This window comes from Furipterus horrens, unplaced genomic scaffold, assembly GCF_987537825.1.
Source record: "Furipterus horrens unplaced genomic scaffold, mFurHor1.1.pri manual_scaffold_10, whole genome shotgun sequence".
Classification (NCBI taxonomy): Eukaryota; Metazoa; Chordata; class Mammalia; order Chiroptera; family Furipteridae; genus Furipterus; species Furipterus horrens.
Window position 1 is genome coordinate 82889760 of NW_028327180.1, and position 19015 is coordinate 82908774.

The 19015-nt window shown below is 44.4% G+C and overlaps 1 protein-coding gene across 2 annotated transcripts; it reads right to left on the bottom strand.

Moving 5' to 3' along the window:
• Nucleotides 1-14005: 14005 nt before the first annotated feature.
• On the bottom strand, nt 14006-18628 carry RPS14 (ribosomal protein S14). Of its 2 annotated transcripts, none has more exons than XM_090288412.1 (5): nt 18363-18628; nt 17150-17300; nt 16411-16572; nt 15253-15329; nt 14006-14124 (listed from the first exon to the last, which is right to left on the bottom strand). In XM_090288412.1, exons 2-5 carry the CDS (start codon nt 17296-17298, stop codon nt 14057-14059), a joined length of 456 nt encoding a protein of 151 aa, XP_090144538.1. In that variant the 5' UTR covers nt 17299-17300; nt 18363-18628; the 3' UTR covers nt 14006-14056. The 2 variants fall into 2 exon arrangements, with proteins under 2 accessions (XP_090144538.1, XP_090144539.1); XM_090288413.1 differs by lacking the exon at nt 18363-18628 and adding an exon at nt 18159-18336.
• Between the last annotated feature and the right edge of the window lie 387 nt (nt 18629-19015).

Below are 19015 nucleotides of genomic sequence, written 5' to 3' on the forward strand. Positions count from 1 at the left end.
ATGCAAAATATATAAGGAATTCATACAACTCAATTTTTAGAAACAGTCTGATCAGAAAATGGGCAGAGGACATGAAGAGACATTTCTCCAAAGAAGACACACAGATGGCCAATAGATATGTGAAAAGATGCTCCACATTACCAACCATCAGGGAAGTGCAAATCAAAGCCACAATGAGGCCCCACTTCACACCCACTATGATGGCTATAATCATAAAGACAGATAAAAACAAGTGTTGACAAGGATGTGAAGAAATTGGAACCCTCAGACATTGCTAGTGGGGATGTAAAATAGTACAGTTACTTTAGAAAACAATTTGGCAATTCCTCATCAAGTTAAACACAGAGTTACCATATGACCCCGTAATAATTCCACTCCTAGATATTTACACAAGAGAAATGAAAACATCACACAAAAACCTTGTTCACAAATACAGCACCAATATTCATAACAGCTCAAAAGTGAAACAATTCAAATATCACTCAACTGATGAGTGGATAAACAAAATGTGGTATATCTGTACAATGGAATATTATTTAGTCATAAAGAGGAATTAATATCTCAATTAAAAAAATTGTTTTGCCCTGACTGGTGTGGCTCAGTGGGTTGACTGTCATCCTGCAAACTGAAAGGTCACTGGTTCGATTCCCAGTCAGGGCACATGCCTGGGTTGCAGGTCAGGTTCCCAGTTCAGGGTGTGCAAGAGGCAACCAGTTGATGTATCTCTTGCACATCGATGTTTCTCTCCCTCTCTTTCTCCCTCCCTTCCTCTCTCTCCAAAAATAAACAAAATTTAAAAATAACTAAATAAAACTTATTTTTTAAAAAAGGAATAAGGTACTGATTCATGCCACAAAATGAATTTTGAAAACATTATGTTAAGTGAAATAAGCCAGACACAAAAGTCTACATACTGCGTTTCCATTTATGTGAAATGTCTAGAATGGGCAAACCCATAGGGACAGAAGATAGATTAGTGGTTGCCAGGGGCTGGGGGGACAGGGGATGGGGAAAGATTGCTAATGGGAAGGGAGTTTCCTTTTAGGGTGATGAAAATATTCTGGAATTAGTGGTGATGGTTGCACAATTTGTGAATACACAGAAAACCACTGACATATAATTTTAAAAGTTTTAATATTTTGATATTAAATATAATATTTAATATGTGAATTATAGCTCAATTTTTAAAAGATTTCTTGGAAATAATGGCTAGAACACACATATACCTCTGCTTCCTCTCTCACTTTGCTTCTGTCACTAGATGACAAAGATTTGTGGGGGTTTTACTTGTTTTTTAAGTGTAAATCTATAAGGACAAAGAGAACAGGAGATGAGAAAAGAGCAGCAGCATTTTAGAAGCTGGATAGCAGACCCCAGAAAGCTGAATCCTAAACCTGCAGCTAGAAAAGCCAACAAGCCACCTGTTCCTGTGGCAAAACAGGCTGAGGAACTGGGTTACGAGGCACCTGGGTGGGAGTCAAGGTGGGGCTAAAAGAAGGACTGGTTAGGAGTCTGTTTATGAAACAATTGGATCCCTGTGTCCTCTCCCTCCCTTCCCCTGAGAGGGAACTGGATGTTTATCCCCAGGCACAGGGCAGGGCACAGGCCGGGTACTGAAGCTGAGTCTCAGCCTTCTCCCCACCCCAGTCCCTGGAATGCCAGAGGCCAGGCCTTCTCCCTCAGGCAGGAAGTGGGAGGATTCCTCTCAGGGGACCAGGATCATCCCAGGAGGATTGACCAGAAGATCAGATTTTGGCAGTTCCCCAATCAAACAACCCCGCCAGATAACCCTACAGGGAAGCCCTCAGTGGACACATGCTACTCACAGGTCACAGCTTCCACCTGGCTCTTTAGACAGGCAAGGATGATGGAACATCTGAAGAAACCCCCTTAACAGAAGAAAGAATGAACAAGACACATAACCAACACCCCCCAAAAAGCACCCCAGAGGAAACAAACGGAGGGAAAGGGCCATACTGCACTCATGAAACAAGGATAGGACGCTATGAAGATATAAGCACTATTAGAAGAACAAAACCACAGCTATTTAAAGTTAAAAATACAAGGGCAGACATTAAACAGTCAGTAGATGGAAGATAGTTTTTTGTTTAAACTCCCAGAAAGTAGACTCTAAAGATAAAAAGAAAGAAATCATAGAGAAATGATAAGAGAACTAAAGGCTAGTCCAGGAGGCTCAACAGCCAAATGTCAGAGTTCCCAGAAATAGAGAACAGAGAAAATCAAGGGTCGGGGGAGGAAATCGTCAGTGAAGTAACACAGTACAGGTTCCAGAACTCAGACATAAATGTCCAAACCGAAAGGGCCTGGTGAATTCCAAGGACAAGGTACCAAAATAATTTCTCACTAAGGCACACCATCGTGAAGTTTCAGGGAAAAAAAAAAAAAAAAGACAAAAAGAAGATTCCACAAATTCCTAAAAAGGAATAAACAAGACAGATACAAAGTACCAGGAATCAGAATAACCTTGGACTTCTTCAGAGCAACCCTGGAAGCCAGAAATAATGAAGTAATGCCTTCAAAATTCCATGGGAAAATGATTTCCACCCTAGAATCTTTACTAAGCTAAAATATCAAATAGGAGAGGGTGTTAAGATACTTTCAGTATCTGAAAAAATTTTGCTCTCTCAAAAATCTTCAGGCAGGTATGTTCAACCAAAATGAAGGAGTTCACTAAAGATAAAGGAAGACCCAAAACACGGGAAACTGAAATTTAACTCACAAGAGGGAATGGGGGCCTAGAAGGTGACAGAACAGAAAAATCCCAAAAGTTAACTAACAGATCCATGCTGGAGGCTCTAAAAGGCATTTCCTCAACAAGCTAAACTGATAGATACCTAATATGCCTGAATGTACTGAGAAACAGGTTAGATCGTTTTTTGGAGAGTATGAGGTTAAATTATGATAATTTCATCGAAAATTAAGAAAACAAAAAACTAAGACAACTCTTAACTCTTGGGAAAACAAAAGTTAATGGAAATGAATAGGTATCCCAGTAAACTATGTAGCTCAGCTATGAATAGCATTTCAATTGCCATAATACGGTAAACACTGAATACTGATCTAACCAAACGTACAGCAGAGGTATATGGGAGAATGGGAGGGCAGGAAGCGTGACCTAGAGACAGAGGAGAAAAGAGGGCTAAATCATCTTCCATAGTGAAAAGCCAACCACATAATTTTTAAAACTGAAAAATCAGGAAGTAACAATACCAAAAGTTGTTCAGAGATATGGAGGTAAGTACCAAAAAAATTGGCTGAAAATGTTTTGAAATGGTGTGAAAAGGTGAGGAACTGCTGTTTTTCACACCCACCATTATAGAAATATTTGATTTTTTAAATATGTGAATTTATAACTTTGATACAAAGTAAAACTTAATTTAAAATATAGAAAAAAAAATGCATCAAAGTCAATTGATTCTAAACTGTGATAACAAAATGGCAGCCTAAATAAAGCCTTTTCCTTTGACAACCTCAGGCCAAGACTCGTGGTGATCCCAAAGGTCATCCTGCCCTTGCCTGTAGGAAGCTAGAGACAATTCCAGCCAGAAAGGTGGGCTCCAAGACCCAGTTTCCCAGGGTGGGCTGGACAATGGCTCCCTCCACCTGTTCTAACAGGATAAGAGTCTCAGTTGTCAGACAGGCCCCACCACCCAGTGGAGAAGCCCCTCCCACCTACCCTTCCTGCTTGGGGAAGGAGAAGGTGACAAGAAGGCAGGCTTGGTATTTGCCACACCCCTAGCAGGGGATACAGGGTTAGGAAAGAATTCCGCTCCCCCCATTGTTCATACAGGTAAGTTGGAGACATCACTTTTCCAGAAAGCAAAAATGTGTTCAAAGACTACTGGGATTTGTAAGAAGGACCCTACAGCCAACTGGAAGGGGGCACTTGCCAGTCAAATACAGGACAACTGCAGCATCAATTAGAATAATTTACCCTGCCTCTTTAGAAGGATCTGTAATTCAGTGCCACTTGACAAAAAAAAAAATTTCTTCATAGAATGCAAGCTAAATTAAAAAAAAAATAGAATTAGAAAATCAGGAGAGCCTGGATGGGGAAACACTGTTACAAAAGGCCCTGAATGTAATTCCTGTTTCTGTCAAGAAAGAGACTAGCTGCTCTGCTCCTTCCCATCTTATGGGGGGGGGGGGGCAATTAAGCGAGAAGAGAATTTGATTTGCCCAAGGTCAGATGTTCTACAACCACCGCAGCATCTGGAACTCCCCGACTCTTCTCCAGGGCAAGGCGCCATCTGGCTTCTAGGTAAATAGCATGGCCTTTGGACAAGAGGTCCCTGACAGTGCAGCTGAGCACAACTGACCAATTCCTCCCCTATGACTCATTCAGCTAACAAGAATGAATTAGGCACCAGTTCTAGGCCAGGCACTAGGACACAGAGGCTTTTGTTGAAACCTGGCGAGAGCTGAGCCTAGTAAGACTTCATCAGTAAGACCTCAGTCAAAGACCAGGCTACCAGTGACTCGGGTTGGGCTTAGGGCAGGGGTCAGGGTTCGATCTGTGGCATGAGGCTGGAGGCAGGAAGACTGGTCAGAAGGCTGTGTGAAAAGTTGAGCTGGACAGGCAGGCCTGGTGGAGGCTGTGGCTGGGAGCAGGGAAGGGGACGAAGAGTAAAACTGTCAGAACAGTCCACATGACTCAAGCCAGACTAGATGTGGAAGGGAGGGGGAGATGCTGCTGAGCTTTCCTAGCTGGGCGACAGAGAAGATGATGTCATTCACAGAAACAGGAAGTCCTTGGCACATTTGAGGAACAGAAAGATGTGCAGTGCACGTTAGCCTAGTGAGCAAAGCAGAGTGGCTTCGGATGTTGTTGAAGGAACAGGCCGAGGCCAGGCTGTGCATGCCTCCTAGCTGCTTGGGTGTTATTCCAAAAACAATAAGAAGCCAATGAAGGGTGTCAGGCAGGGAGAGGCTGGAACTGTTTTATGTTTTAAAACCATGTGTGGCATTCAGATTTAAGGGGGGCAGGAGTGGGAGCCAGGAAACCAATTAGAAGTTGAAGTAATGGTGACTTCAGGTAGTGGTGGTGGTGGTGGTGGTGAAGTGGACAGTCAATGGTTGTTTTGAAGGTAGAAATGTCAGGACCTGCTCTGGGAGTGAGGTCGAAGATGGTGCCCGGGTTTTGGGTACCAATGTACAATGGATGGTGGCATTCATTGAGATGGGGAAGATTGGAAGAATGCCTTCCAGGACAGTAGCCTCTAGAGCTTCATTCTAGCTGTATTCGGTGTGGCACCCACGTGTAGACATCTAGCAGATGGGTGAAGGTATTAGACTGAAACTTAAGTAATAAACATATACATCACAGTGATGACAAGCAAGGACCTATAACCGAGGTTACTCTATCCAGCAACGCTATCATTTGGAATGGAAGGGCAGATGAAGTGCTTCCCAGACAAGGCAAAGCTAAAAGAGTTCATCATCACCAAGCCCTTATTATATGAAATGTTAAAGGGACTTGTTTAAGAAAAAGAAGATCAAAACTATGAACATTAAAATGACAACAAAATTATAACTATCACTGAATTAAAAAAATAAAAACAAAAACCAACTAAGTAAACAACAAGAACAGGAAGAGAACCATAGGAATGGGGATAGTTTGAGGGTTATCTGCTGGGAGGGGGAAGCGCGATAAATGGGGAAATGGTCTAGGGATGAAGAAGCATAACTGGATGGAAACAAGGAACAGACTGACAGTAACCAGAGGGAAGGGGGGAAGAGGAGAAGCGGGATAAGGAGAAGGTCTAGCCAAGGAATAGTGTGGGGATTGACCGTGGGTTGGGGGCAGTGGAGAGCAATGGGGGGGAGGGAATTGGGACAACTGTAATAGAACAATAATAAAAAAGAAAAGAAAAAAATGGAAATGGGGGACTTCCAGCCAAGATGGAGGCCTAGACTGACACACTCCATCTCCCCCCACAACTAAGAAGGAATACAACGACCGCAAAACCATAAATAACCAGAAGTTCCAGAAAATAAAGCTACATGGAAGTCCAATGTATGAAGTTATAAAGAAGTGTTGCTCGTCCAGACAGGTAGGAGGGGCGACGCTGGGGTGGAGAGGTCAAACTGTGCTGGCAGTGGGACGGTGGTAAGAACAGACACCCGTATTTAAAAAGAGATGAGAAACACCTGGGGAGCACCCCCAGTTGCAGACCAGACCCGTCAGCTTGTGATTCCAACGCCAGGGAAGGCAGATCCCCATTGCCTTGGACTGTGAAGGCCAGAGGGGGTGGGGACAGAAGAAGCAGCTCCTGGTCTCTCAGCGGAGAGTAAATGGCAAGAATCCATCTTGGATCCCCACCCCACACAAAACACGACAGTGTGGTGACAAGGGTTGCCCAGTAGTGACGAGTGCATGGGGCTCCACCACCTATAGCACAGGAGGTGTGACAGCCCCGCCCAGGAAGCAAAGGTAAACACAAAACTGTCAGGATGGCATAGATCACGATAGAGATCCCGGTGATGCAGCTGACCAGACAGCAAATATCTAATCTAATGAAGCAGCAGATAGAAAATCTTTCTGAGGCACAGTTCAGAGCTTTAGTTATACAAATGCTTACAGACCTAACAGCAGATCTTAAACAAGACGGGGAAGGAATGAAGGCTGGCCCTGCTGAAATGAATGAAAACACATACAAAATTAGTGGTGAGGGAAAGAAAACCAGGGATCAAATCAACAAACTGGAACACAGGGAAGGAACAGTCAACCAGTGCAGAAAAAGGAAACAAAAAGTGAGGAAAATGAGGAGAGGCTCAGAAACCTATGGGACAGCTATAAGCGGGCCAACATCTGAATTATAGGGTTGCTAGAAGGTGAAGAAGAACTAGAAATTGAAAAATTATGTGAAAAAATAATGAAGCAGAACTTACCTAACTTGGGGAAGGAAATAGACTTACAGGTCCAGGAAGCATAGAGAGTTCCAAAACAACTGGACCCAAGGAGAACTACACCAAGACACATTATAATCAAAATGTCAAAAATTAAAAATAAAGAGAGAATCTTAAAAGCAGCAAGAGAGAAGAAGAGAATTATGCACAAAGGGGCCCAATAAGACTATCAGTTGATTTCTCAAAAGAAACTCTGCAGGCAAGAAGGGACTGGCAAGAAATATTCTAAGTAATGAAAAGCAAAAACCTACAACCATGATTACTCTATCCAGTGAAGAAGCTGTCATTCAGAATAGAAGGGTAGAGAAAGTGCTTCCAGGACAAAGTAAAACTGAAGGAGTTCATCAGATCCAAACCACTCTTATATGAAATGTTAAAGGGACTTGTTTAGGAGAAAGAGGATCAAAACTATGAGCATTAAAATGAAAACTGTATCACAACAACCAACAACAGAAGCTAGGGAACTGAAACAAAGGCAAACTAAGTAGGCAACGAGAGTGGGAAAAGAACTATATGTATGGGGAACATTATGGGAGGAGGTCAGCAGGGAGGGGGAAGGGGGGAAAGGGAGGGAGATGGTGCAGGAATTAAGAAGCATAGTAGGAAGAAGTGGAGTAGACAGGAAGATGTTGAGAAGAACTATATGCACAACCAATGGGCATGGACTAAGGGGGGGACAACTGGAAGGAGGGGGGGTCACTGGTGGAGGGTAACAAAGGGAAAAGAAATTGGCACAACTGTAACAGCATAGTCAATAAAGCATATTAAAAAATGGAAATGGAATAAATACAATTTAATTTTTTTTAATTTTTTTTTTAAAGAAGCATAATTGGTAGGAACAAGACAGGGGAAGTTAAGAATAGTATAGGAAAGGGAGAAGCCAAAGAACTTACATGCGTGATCCATGGACATGAACTAAGTGGAAAATTGCTGGAGGCAAGGGGGATACCAGGCAGAGGGGGCAAAGAGAAAAAACTGGGACAACTGTAACAGCATAATCAATAAAATATACTTAAAAAAACAAAAGAGTAAAAAAAGAATAAACATACATTTGTAAATTATCGACCTGCACAGTAGTCAAGACCATGGGACTTGGGCTGTGCTCTGGGGACTCAACATTTGGAGAACAATGGAGGAGCAGCCCTGACGAGCGGGAGGAGTGGTCAGGGACAGGGTACAATCACAGATCCCAATAAACGAGTGAGGAGGGAGTATCAACTGTGTCATACTGGTAAGAGGGCAAGGCAGATGAGGACCGAGAAATGTCCATGCACTCGGCCACATGGAGTCATGAGACAGCTTGACAAGAACAGGTCTACAAACTGGGTTTGGAGGTGACTGGAAGGAGAAGAAGTGAAGCTAGCATTTGGGGGGGCTGGGGGGGAGGTCCCGCCCATCTCCTGCCCTGTGCTTCCACGGAGCTACCCCTCCACAGCAAGGTCACTCTGTCATCCAGCCTCCTCCCTAGGCAGGAGTGGCCCTGGAGTGCCTCTCCTCCAAGGCAGCAAAACCAGCTCCCTGCCAGCTCTCTTCCGGCTCCCCAGCACTCAGACCTCCTTCCTCAGCCTGGCAGCTCATTTCCCAAACGCTGCCACCAACAGCCACATCCACTGGGTTGGAGGAATTAGTGGAACTACCCGAATGACACCAAGGCCTTCGCTCCTGACTTTCATTCCCTCTTGGTGGAACTCTGTCATCTCTTTGAGTATAATTATTCTGTGTGTTTTCCCATTTTAATGTTACAACAGCCCTGTGAGTCTAAATGAGATGTACAAATACTAAGTGCTAATAAGTGGTAAACCTGGGATTTGAAACCAGGTCTGAGCCATCTGCAGAGCCCATTCTCTTAACCACCATACCACACTACCACCCACACACCTCTTACTCACTTGGACCAACCAGTCTTAGTGAAAGTCATGCTTCCTGTAGCCTCTATTCCCTGAGGAATAAGAAAGGCAGATGAGATTCCTTCACAACCTTTGTTTGATGTGGGCAATTTCTACCTCCATTACTCTCCAGACAAGTTTAATATCAGTTCACCAGGCTCTGTCCTACTCAAAAATGATCCTTCTTGAGCACTTCCTAGTGGCCGGCCTGTATGCCTCCAAAGACAGAGAGCTCACCACCTACAGGAGCAGCCAGTTCTAGAACAGCATGGCAATCCATAGTGTGGACTCCAGCCCAAGTTGCTCTGTTTGAATCTCAACTCTGCTACCTACTAGCACCCTGTGCCTCAGTTTCCTCATTGTAAAATGGTACCAACAGTAGTACCTACTTCCCTATTTCCACTTGTATGATTATGATGATTAAATGCTGCCTTTTAGTTGCTTAGTAAATGGGTAATGAATTTTAGTTTTTGATATTACCATTATTAGTATTTCCCTTGAGGTAGAGCTAGAAATTGCTTCCCTATAACCTCCATACTTTGCGCCTTGCCCTTGGCATTCTTTCCTTTCTGCACTCACCTGTTGATTATTATTGTTCTCAATTTCTCAATTTGCGTTTTCTCCTGATTCCAGATTTTTTTTTTTTGCAAGCTCAGTTATTCATCATACAAACATGATTTTCCTAAAATCATTTCTTCTTGACAGAGTCACTGGATGTTTGCCAGGCAAGTTCCAAGTTGCCAAACACGTAACTAGGGGTGGAAGAATGGAAGCACAGGCCTGCTTGTTGGCTCCAGGCTTTTGCATCCCCTGGATTTAGAATCCCCATCAGTGGGCCCATTGATTGCACATCCTTACTACCATCAAGATTATGTCAAGATTAAGAGCTCAGCCCTGATTGGTGTGGCTCAGTGGGTTGGGCATCATTCCTCAGACTGAGGTCACTGGTTCGATTCCCAGTCAGGGCACATGCCTAGGTTGCAAGCCAGGTCCTCAGTTAGGGGTGTGCAAGGGGCAATTGATCAATGTTTCTCTCACTCATTGATGTTTCTCTCCCTCTTTATCCCTCCTTTCCCCCCTCACTAAAAATAAATAAAAATTTTAAAAAATAAAAATAAAAATATTAAAAGCCCAGACTCAAGCCAGATAGAGTCAAGTTCAAATTCAAGACTCTTCTGTTTACTTGCTTATAATCTTGGCCAAGACACAGTCTCCCTGAACTTCACTGTTCTCATCTGCATAATTAGACTAATAATCTTGCCTACGTCACAGGGTGTTGTGAAGATTCAAAATAATGAATATAAAACACTCAGCACAGTGCCTATCTCAGTAAATGGTTGACCTTAATTACTAATATTCTAGGGCTATGCTGTCTAATATGGCACCAACTAGCCACGTGTGGCACTTGAAGCCTTGAAATGTGGCTAATTCAAATTGAAATGTGCTCTAAGTATAAAATACACACTGGATTTCAAAGACGTGGTACAAAAAAAAAAAAAGAGAATGTAAAATATTTTGATAACAATTTTATATTGATTAATGTTGAAATAAAAATATTTTAGATATATTAAGTAAAATATATTTTAAAAATTAGCCCTGGTTAGTGTGCTCAGTGGATTGAGCACTAGCCTGCAAATGAAAGGGTCACTGGGTCGATTCCCAGTCAGGGCACATGCCTGGGTTGTTGGGCCAGGTCCTCAACTGGGGGTGTGCGAGAGGCAACCACACATTTATGTTTCTCTCCCTCTTTCTCTCCTTCTCCTCTCTCTAAAAATAAATAAAGTATTTTTTAAAACTTTCATTTTTATACTTTATTAATATGGCTACTAGAAAATTTGAAATTACACATGTGACTCAGCTTTGTGATATCCATTATATTTTAGTGCTATTATAGTAGGGTTTTGGGGGGGTTCTTTTTTGTGTGTGTGTGGTGGTGGGTTTTTTGTTTTTTCCAAGGGGAGAGAAGAGAAACAGTTTATTAGATTTGGGGGTATTTGGATTTTAGTGGCTACCTGTCTTCTGTAGATGGTATTTGAGCTGCAAGGGCTCTTTGGGGATCCAATTTCCTCTCTGTAAAGATGGGAAACTGAGGCACATAGGAATGTAATATGCCTAGAGCTACAGAAGTAATAAAAGCAGAACAGAGGCCACCCCCTTCGCAGCAGGAGCTGTGTTAGAAGTCAGAAGGATGCCGCCACCTGGTGGTCTGACTGCTGCAAGCTCCTGCAGCAGCTGGGCTCCCTTTAGGGACAGCACTCTGCTGCCATCTATTGTTTAACCCTCTGCAGAGACACAAGGACAGGGATGGTCCTCTTCCTCCTCGCCAGTCTTCTGAGTACATTGAACCACGTCAAGGGTATGACAGAGCAGCGATTAAGAGCATAATCTGTGGTTAAACACAGGTGTGAATCTCAGCTCTGCTTTTTTCTAGCTATGTGTCCCTGGACAAGTCACTTAACTTTTCTGCTCAGTTTCCTCATATGTAAAATGTGGGTAACAGTCCTTACCTCAAAGCAATTAAGAGATGACACCTGAAATTTGAATCAACAGATATTTAGAGAGCACTACCACTTATGCACTGTTACCAGTGCCAAGATACAGCAGTGACCTAAACAGACAAGTCTAGTGATTCTTAAACTATGGTCTCCAAACCACAGACATTAGCACTACCTAGGAACTTGTTAGAAGTGCAAATCTTCAGGCCTCCATGCTGTACTTATTGAATCTGAGTCTGATGCATCCTCAAGGTTGAGACCCTCTGGACTCAGGGACTGAAGACTATAGGGTGGGGCAGTGATAAAACAGCAGGTGAGTGATATCATCCAATTAGTTTAAGATCAGCCAGCTGCAGGAGGGTCTAGGGACAGGCAGGGGCCAGGGGAGATAGGGAGACTTATTAGGAGACTTGGAGCTCAGAGAAAGGAAAGCCAGAAGTTGGGGCCATCTCTAGGAACCCGATTGGGTAGCAGTTACAGGCAGTGGCATCGGGCTCACCTGCCAAGGTTGGGCTTCCATGGTCTGCAACCTCAGGTGGCCGACAGCTGAGTCCTGCCTTGCCTGCCTCAGTGACCAATAGGCTGCTACATCCCAACCTGAGCAGCAGAAATGAGCTCTCCTTGAAAACAAAACTCTGAAAGGAACTGTTTTCAAAGACCTGGCTGATTATATCCCTGGTTACCAAGAAACAGCAGACCAAGTTGCATAGTCCCATCACAGGAAATAAAAGAATGCTCCAGCAACCGCCAGCATTTTTCCACCAGGATTCCAGCCAGCTGTCACTCATGCTGCTTGGCATTAAGAACTGAACAAGCTTAAGAATAGCAGCTTCTTCAACGCCAGGCACTGTGCTTAACACTTTAATCTTATTTAATTCTTGTGATATCCTTTGAGGCAGCTGTTATCATGGGAATTTTCACTAAATGGCTTAGAGGTTAAATAACTTGCCTTAGAGCCCTAAGCCTAGGAGCTAGGATTTTCATCCAGGTCTGTCATCTGAGGGTCTGTGCCTTAGAAACCAGGGTGAAAGTAGGAAAACATCCTCATTTTTTCCTGTTTTGGAATAACTTTAGCTGTACCAAAAAGTTGGAAAATATGGGAGTTTCTGCATACCCCTCATCCAGTTTCCTCTGTTAACATCCTGCGTTACCAGGTACACTTGTCAAAACCGAGAAACTAACTACTTAACTGGACTCCAGATCTTATTTGGATTTTTTTAACATGAATGTCCTTTTCTGGTCCAGGATCCATTGTATTGTTAGGTCTCCTTAAGCTCCTCCCCTGTACTTGTTTTTCATGAATTTTGACAATTTGTGTAATTTTATAGACTGTGTTCTAATTGGGTTATGGGTTTTCAGAAAGATCAATGTGTTCTCATCTTGTCAAATCAGGGTACATGATTAACATGACTTATCACACTGTCAACCTTAATAGTTTGGTTAAGGTCTCACCAAAGTCAAGTTAGCTTTTTTCCTCTTCCATGTCCTATTCTTTGGGAGTCGCTAAGTGCAGCCCACACTCAAGGGGAGGGAAAATTAAGTTCCACTTACTGGAAAGGGGAGTATCTTATATTATTTCCCAATCTTTTAGATGTGTATCTTCATTTACTAAATTACTTATACCAGCATGAATCCATTTTATACTTCGGGAAGTAATCACATTCATTTTTACGACAAAGGAAATTTAAAAAGGTTGACTTGTTCAACAAAGCCGGTAGGAGTCATGGCTAGACCTGGGCCTCCAGGCCTCCTCCAAGTGGTAAGTTGCAAAGAATGTGACCTGTGTATCCAATGAAATGTCATTCAGCAAGGAATGAAGTCCCGGATTCATGCTCCGTGATGAATCTTGTCCCACCTCTTCCAACAACCCATTGGTATGCCAATCCTTTGCAGAACACTCAGTACCATCTGGTGCCACTGGGTCCTTGGAGCTGGATACAAGCTTCCGGAAAGCAAAACTTTTTATCTTTTTCATTGCCAATAAAAATAGGGCTTGGTGTGTATTTCTGGGGTAACCGAATCTTTATGCACTTCATGTACTGATGTAGAACAATCTCCAAGATCTGCCAAGTGGGAAAAAGCAAGATGCAATAGTGTGCTACCAATTTTGCACAGAAGGTATGGGGGGGCGAGTCTACACCCACATGTGTTTATATATGGAGTCTGGAAGGCGCCTCTTCTGTTCAGGCTACACTTGGCTCAAGTTTCCACTCTGCTCTAGCTCTTTAAGAATTAGGCCATTTTTGGAACCAAGATCTCCACCTTCAAAAAAAGGTCTCAAAGACCTTGTTGTTCTGCCTTAGACGACTGAGGTAACTTAATGCCACATCAATGTACAAGACCCAACTGCAGCACAGATTTCTCCTTACCTCTCCTTTTTAATCCTCACTAGAGGATGTTTATCAACTTTAGAGAAAGAGAAAAGTAGAGAATCATCAACCGGTTGCCTCCCATACACATCCCAACTAGGGTCCACCCACTGTCCCATGTTAGGGGCTGAATCAAACCCTCTTGTGTTCTTGTCTGGTAGGTTACATACATCCCGAAGCAATGTATCTACTTAATGCCTGCTGGCTTAGCACTGTGCCTGTGATCTCCAGTCAGTCCCACACCCCGTAGACATAGAGAAAGGAATTAAAACTTCCCTGAGGGGTGGCCCCCCAGACAAAGGAGAGACAACTAGAGCCAGAATAGTTGACACGAAGGCAATTTATTAACAGAAAACAGTAATTTGAGGACTCCTGTTCACAGACGGCGACCACGGCGACCCCCCTTCCTGCGGGTGCTGTCGGAGGGAATGGGGGTGACATCCTCTGTGGGGAGGAAGAGAAAACATCATTGCTTAGAGCTGGACAGGAAGAAGTCCAGGGCTCCCCAGGCTGGTGGTGTAATGGATCAGCAGTGAATTCCGCTGCTCCCCAAACGAGTCCTCAGTATACAACAGATGCCATGGAGCTGCCCCATCTGCTGCTTCCTCAAGATTTCTGAAGTGGTTTGAACTCACTTCCCGAAAAAAGAAGCTGAGGCTCAGAGAGGGTACACAACTTGCATCAGCTGTCAGAAGCCGGCGACAAATCCAGGTTCCTGACACCTAGGCCAGACTCTCTAGTAGAAAAATCCTCCTAATCAGCATAACTGAAGACTATCTCCCTTTCAATAGGTAAAAGGCTGAAAATAACTCTGAAAAGGTTTTTAGAGAAGTCTGGACTGATGGATCAGTACAGGCTGACACCTGTGGCTACCCAAACACAGAGGGGCCTGTTTCATTCCCAACCACGGGGAATGCTCTGCTGCCCCCTGCATTCACTTCTGTCATGGCCGGCACGCCCTCCTGACAGTTCCAGGCATACCCCGGAGATACTGCAGGTTCAGTTCCCGACCACTCCAATAAAGCGAATCAGAAATCTTTTTGGTTCCCCAGTGACTGTATGTTTACACTATAACCTATTAAGCGTGTAACATGTCTAAAAAATTATACATACCTCAATTAAAAAACAAGTCATTGATAAAAAATGCTAACCAAGAGAGGAGGCTTGTTAGAAAAATGGTGCTTATATACTAAGTCTATGCAGGATTACCACAAACCTTCAATTTGTAAGAAAACACATCTGTGAGGCACAATAAAGCAAAGCACAATAAAACAAGTTTTGCCCATCATAGGCAAGGACCACGCAGGAGGCAGCCCATAAAAAGTACCAGCAGTAACACACTTGAGAACACTGGAAAAGAAAGGACAAGTCGTTCATCTCTTAGGTCCACCAGCCAGACACTTTGTCGTATGATACCTCTCGTGGTCTGCATTAACAGACCTAACTGCCATCAGCCACCAGACCAAGCCCTATATCCATGGGCACACCACACGCTTTTTCTGGGGTCAATGCTTCAAAAGCAAATCCAAGCATTAGCTCCAGGGGCCTAGGGGACAGCAGGGAGCAGCTTACCAATCCGTCCAATCTTCATTCCCGAGCGGGCAAGTGCTCTGAGAGCTGACTGTGCCCCTGGTCCAGGGGTCTTGGTCCTAGGAAATGAAGGTCTAGTCATTCATGATTCTAAGATCTCACAACCCTTTAGTTCAGAAATCTACAAACTTTCCTTAAAGGGCCAGACAGTAAATATTTCAGGCTTAGTGTGAGCCACTTATGGTCCACTTAGTTTCGTGACATACTTTTAAAAGGGAAAAAAAAAAAAAAAAAAAAAACATGAAAAGCACTCAGTCCACAGACCACACAGAAACAATTGGCAGACCCGATTTGGCTTTTGGGTCCCAGTCTGCCCCCTGCTCTGCCTACAGCCTGCTTAAGGCACTGCCCCTTTCAGCCACTTGCTCAGTCTGTCTTCTTTGGTGATCTGTCTGTTTCCAACTACCCCCCCCACCCCCACCCAAGGCCAAGATACCACCACCTCCAACTGGCCCAGTTCAACTTCCTATCTGGTCTGTTCCCCACACAGAAGTCATCTTTAATAAAACCCAATGCCATTGGTCATTACTATTAAAAACTATTCATCCATCCCCCGGCCCCAGCTAAATAAATCCTTACCAGGTCCTTCGTGACCCAGCAAGACCTCTCTGATCATACCTCATGCCACTCTTTCCCTCAGATGTAAGAAATTCATTTCCATCTTATGACCTTTTTCTAGCAGTTGTCTTTGGCTGGAATATTCCACCTTCCTTCCTTCACTGGACTAACTCTTGGCACATTTAGGTCTTAGTTTAAATTACACTGTATCACCAATCCATCCTCAACATTGTATATCTGCTTCCCAGCACTTGCTGAAAACAGGAAACACACACTCCCCTGCCCTATGTTGTTTAAGTCTCACTCCAACAGCCTAGGTGCCGCACAGGAGAGTAGAAGTTATCTTTACATTTCCCCGTCACTCTCTTCTAATATCTGGAACACAGACCTGGTACGCAGTGAGTGTTTAATAAACACAGTAAGTTGCTGGGGGAGAAGGGTTGAACAGCATGCTGGAACCAGTTATTAATTACGCACATACCTAAGATGTCTTGTGCAAAGTCACAAAAAAATAACCAAGCCTCAGATCCTGGGGCCCTGGCACCCAAGCCCAGTGACTGTACCACTGAGCCTCAGCCTTACCGATTTCCTCCTGTGGCCCGGAGTTTGATGTGGAGAGCAGTGATGCCTAGCTCCTTGCACCTCTGGGCCACGTCCTGGGCAGCCAACATGGCAGCATATGGAGAGGACTCATCTCTGTCAGCCTTCACCTTCATCCCACCAGTCACACGGCAGATGGTTTCCCTGGGGACAAAAAAGCACAAGGTCGTTTCTGTCTCATCCAACAAGGACTCAGAGCGTGTCTCGTGTCCTAACGAGTAGAGGGCACCACAGGTGAGTATGGCAGAGGATGAAGACCACCCTGAACACACATCGTGCTCTTTGGCAGCACTGCCACGGGCTCTGTCTTCGCAGAGTTCAAAGACCCAAGACAGTTAAACTCTGTATTAATACTTTCTATTTACTTACTTTTACATTCAATTCGCAGAAACCAAACTTAGAATTTGAGTGACTTCACACAGATCACAGAAACTTGCTAATGGCAGCCAAAACCCGTACATTCATCCACCACTGCCTCTACAAAGTACCTAGAGATTGAGGCTTCAGTGATCACCACCCTGTAAGGCCATGAACAAAACACCTCCTCTCTTGTAACTCCAGTGCCTGGGAAATTACTAAAACACCAACCACGCTTCCTTATTTGAATATTCTTTTTTATTGTTTCAAGAAAATCCCTTAAAGGGCCACTCAGTCCCAGGCTCATGTCTTTCCCCAGCTCGTCCCTTAGCTGGGTCCTAGACCGCTCCACCCACATACTCACTTGCCAGAAAGATCAGTGACATGGACAAAAGTGTCATTGAAGGATGCAAAGATGTGGCAGACACCAAATACATTTTCTCCTTCAGCCACCTGAGGTCCGAGACTGATAACCTGCTCTTCTTTCTTTTCTTTCCCCTTGCGAGGTGCCATTTCTGAAAGAAAATCAAAGAATCCCAAAATTAAAAAAAGAAAAGAAATCCATGCTTAGAAAACATCCCTGGGTTGAAAGTGCTCCTGGCATTTATTTATACTTTTGGTTTACAAAATTAATACATAAAGAAATACCACCAGCATACTCAATAAACCATCTAGTTCAAAAAAAGAAGAAAAGAAACACCATGTTTCATTGATTCAATAACTGTGCTGTGGATGGGTTGCCAATAATATCCTCCTTATCAGACAGCCTAACGGGTACTGAATGGCACATTGACCAAGGACCTCTGAGATGGACCAGCAAAGTGCCCAGGACATGCATGGGCCTCCTGCAGCTGCAAACACTCTGGCATCAGCATTGCCAGGTGTGTTACTGCAAAACACCCATCGCAGCCTTTCTCTACCGGCCCGACGAAATTTGAGTCCCACCCCCATCTCTGCTTTCAGGAGAAACAGGAACATGGCAGGTGGTCAGCAAACACTGACATGCAGTCCAGTACCCCAATTTCTGGCTCTGAAGAGGCCTTGCCCTGGGCGAGAGCCCAGAAATTGCAGCGTGCCGGACTAGAAATCTCCCAGACTTAAGAAACACCCAACAAAGGCCGGTTTTTTTCCTCCATTCCCTCCGTGAATCCTCATTACAACCCCATGGGATCGGCGCGACAGTTCCTCCTGTTTGCCAGACAAATTACCGATTTGGACGCCTGCCTGCAAACGCCCAGGAAAGAGTTGGCGGGGTAGAGGAGGGAGCCCCATCAGACTAGGATCCCCGCTCCTTCCCAACCACGCCTTGCGGCCACTTAAACGTAGTGGTCGTAATGCGGAGCCAAGGCCTTCAATCTTAGACCCGCACTCACTCCTACTTCACAGAAGCCTCTCTGAAGCAACACCGCCGCCTCCCGAGACAAGAAGAGATCCTGTGTCTGGGATGGGGCGGCTGCGCTGTTGTCGCCCGGGACCTGGTTCGGCTTCCGCGGAAAGACCCTAGTCCCGCGCTCCCAGCCCCGCTGGACCCCTCTGCCACAGGATGGTCCCGGATTGTCCCCGTCCAAGTCTCCTACCTGCACGTCGGGTCCAGACTCCGCCACCGGAAAGAGAGAATAGGAGAAGGCGGAGCGACAGGTCACGTTCTTGCCCCGGAAGTGTACGTCTGAGGTTATGGAGCGAGGTCTGAAATACGTCACCTTTAGCGTTCCCAAGGAGATTAAGACTCGCCCTCGAAAAAACAGTTTAGTTAAGGGACTGCCAAAGGTGACAAAGGGGCTGGGTGTAGCCAGGAGCGGGTGGACCGCCTAGACTCCACCATGCAGCTACATCTTCTGGGTGAGGCGGCCTATTTTAAGATGGCGGCTGGCCAGAAGACTTCCGCCGTTCTGATTCCGGCCGTCGTCAGCCCGGAGGTGGCAGCGCACCTCGTGGCGCGGAGGGGAACAACAAAAACAAACCGAGCAATGAAGGGATTAATCCAAAAGGGTTAAATAAAATAAAACCAATCTCTTAGACCAGTGGTTCTCAACCTTCCTAATGCCGTGACCCTTTAATACAGTTCCTCATGTGGTGATCCCCAACCATAAAATTATTTTCGTTGCTACTTCGTAACTGTAATTTTGCCACTGGTATGAATCATTATGTAAATATCTGATATGCAGGATGTATTTTCATTGTTACAAATTGAACATAATTAAAGCATAGTGATTAATCACAAAAGCAATAT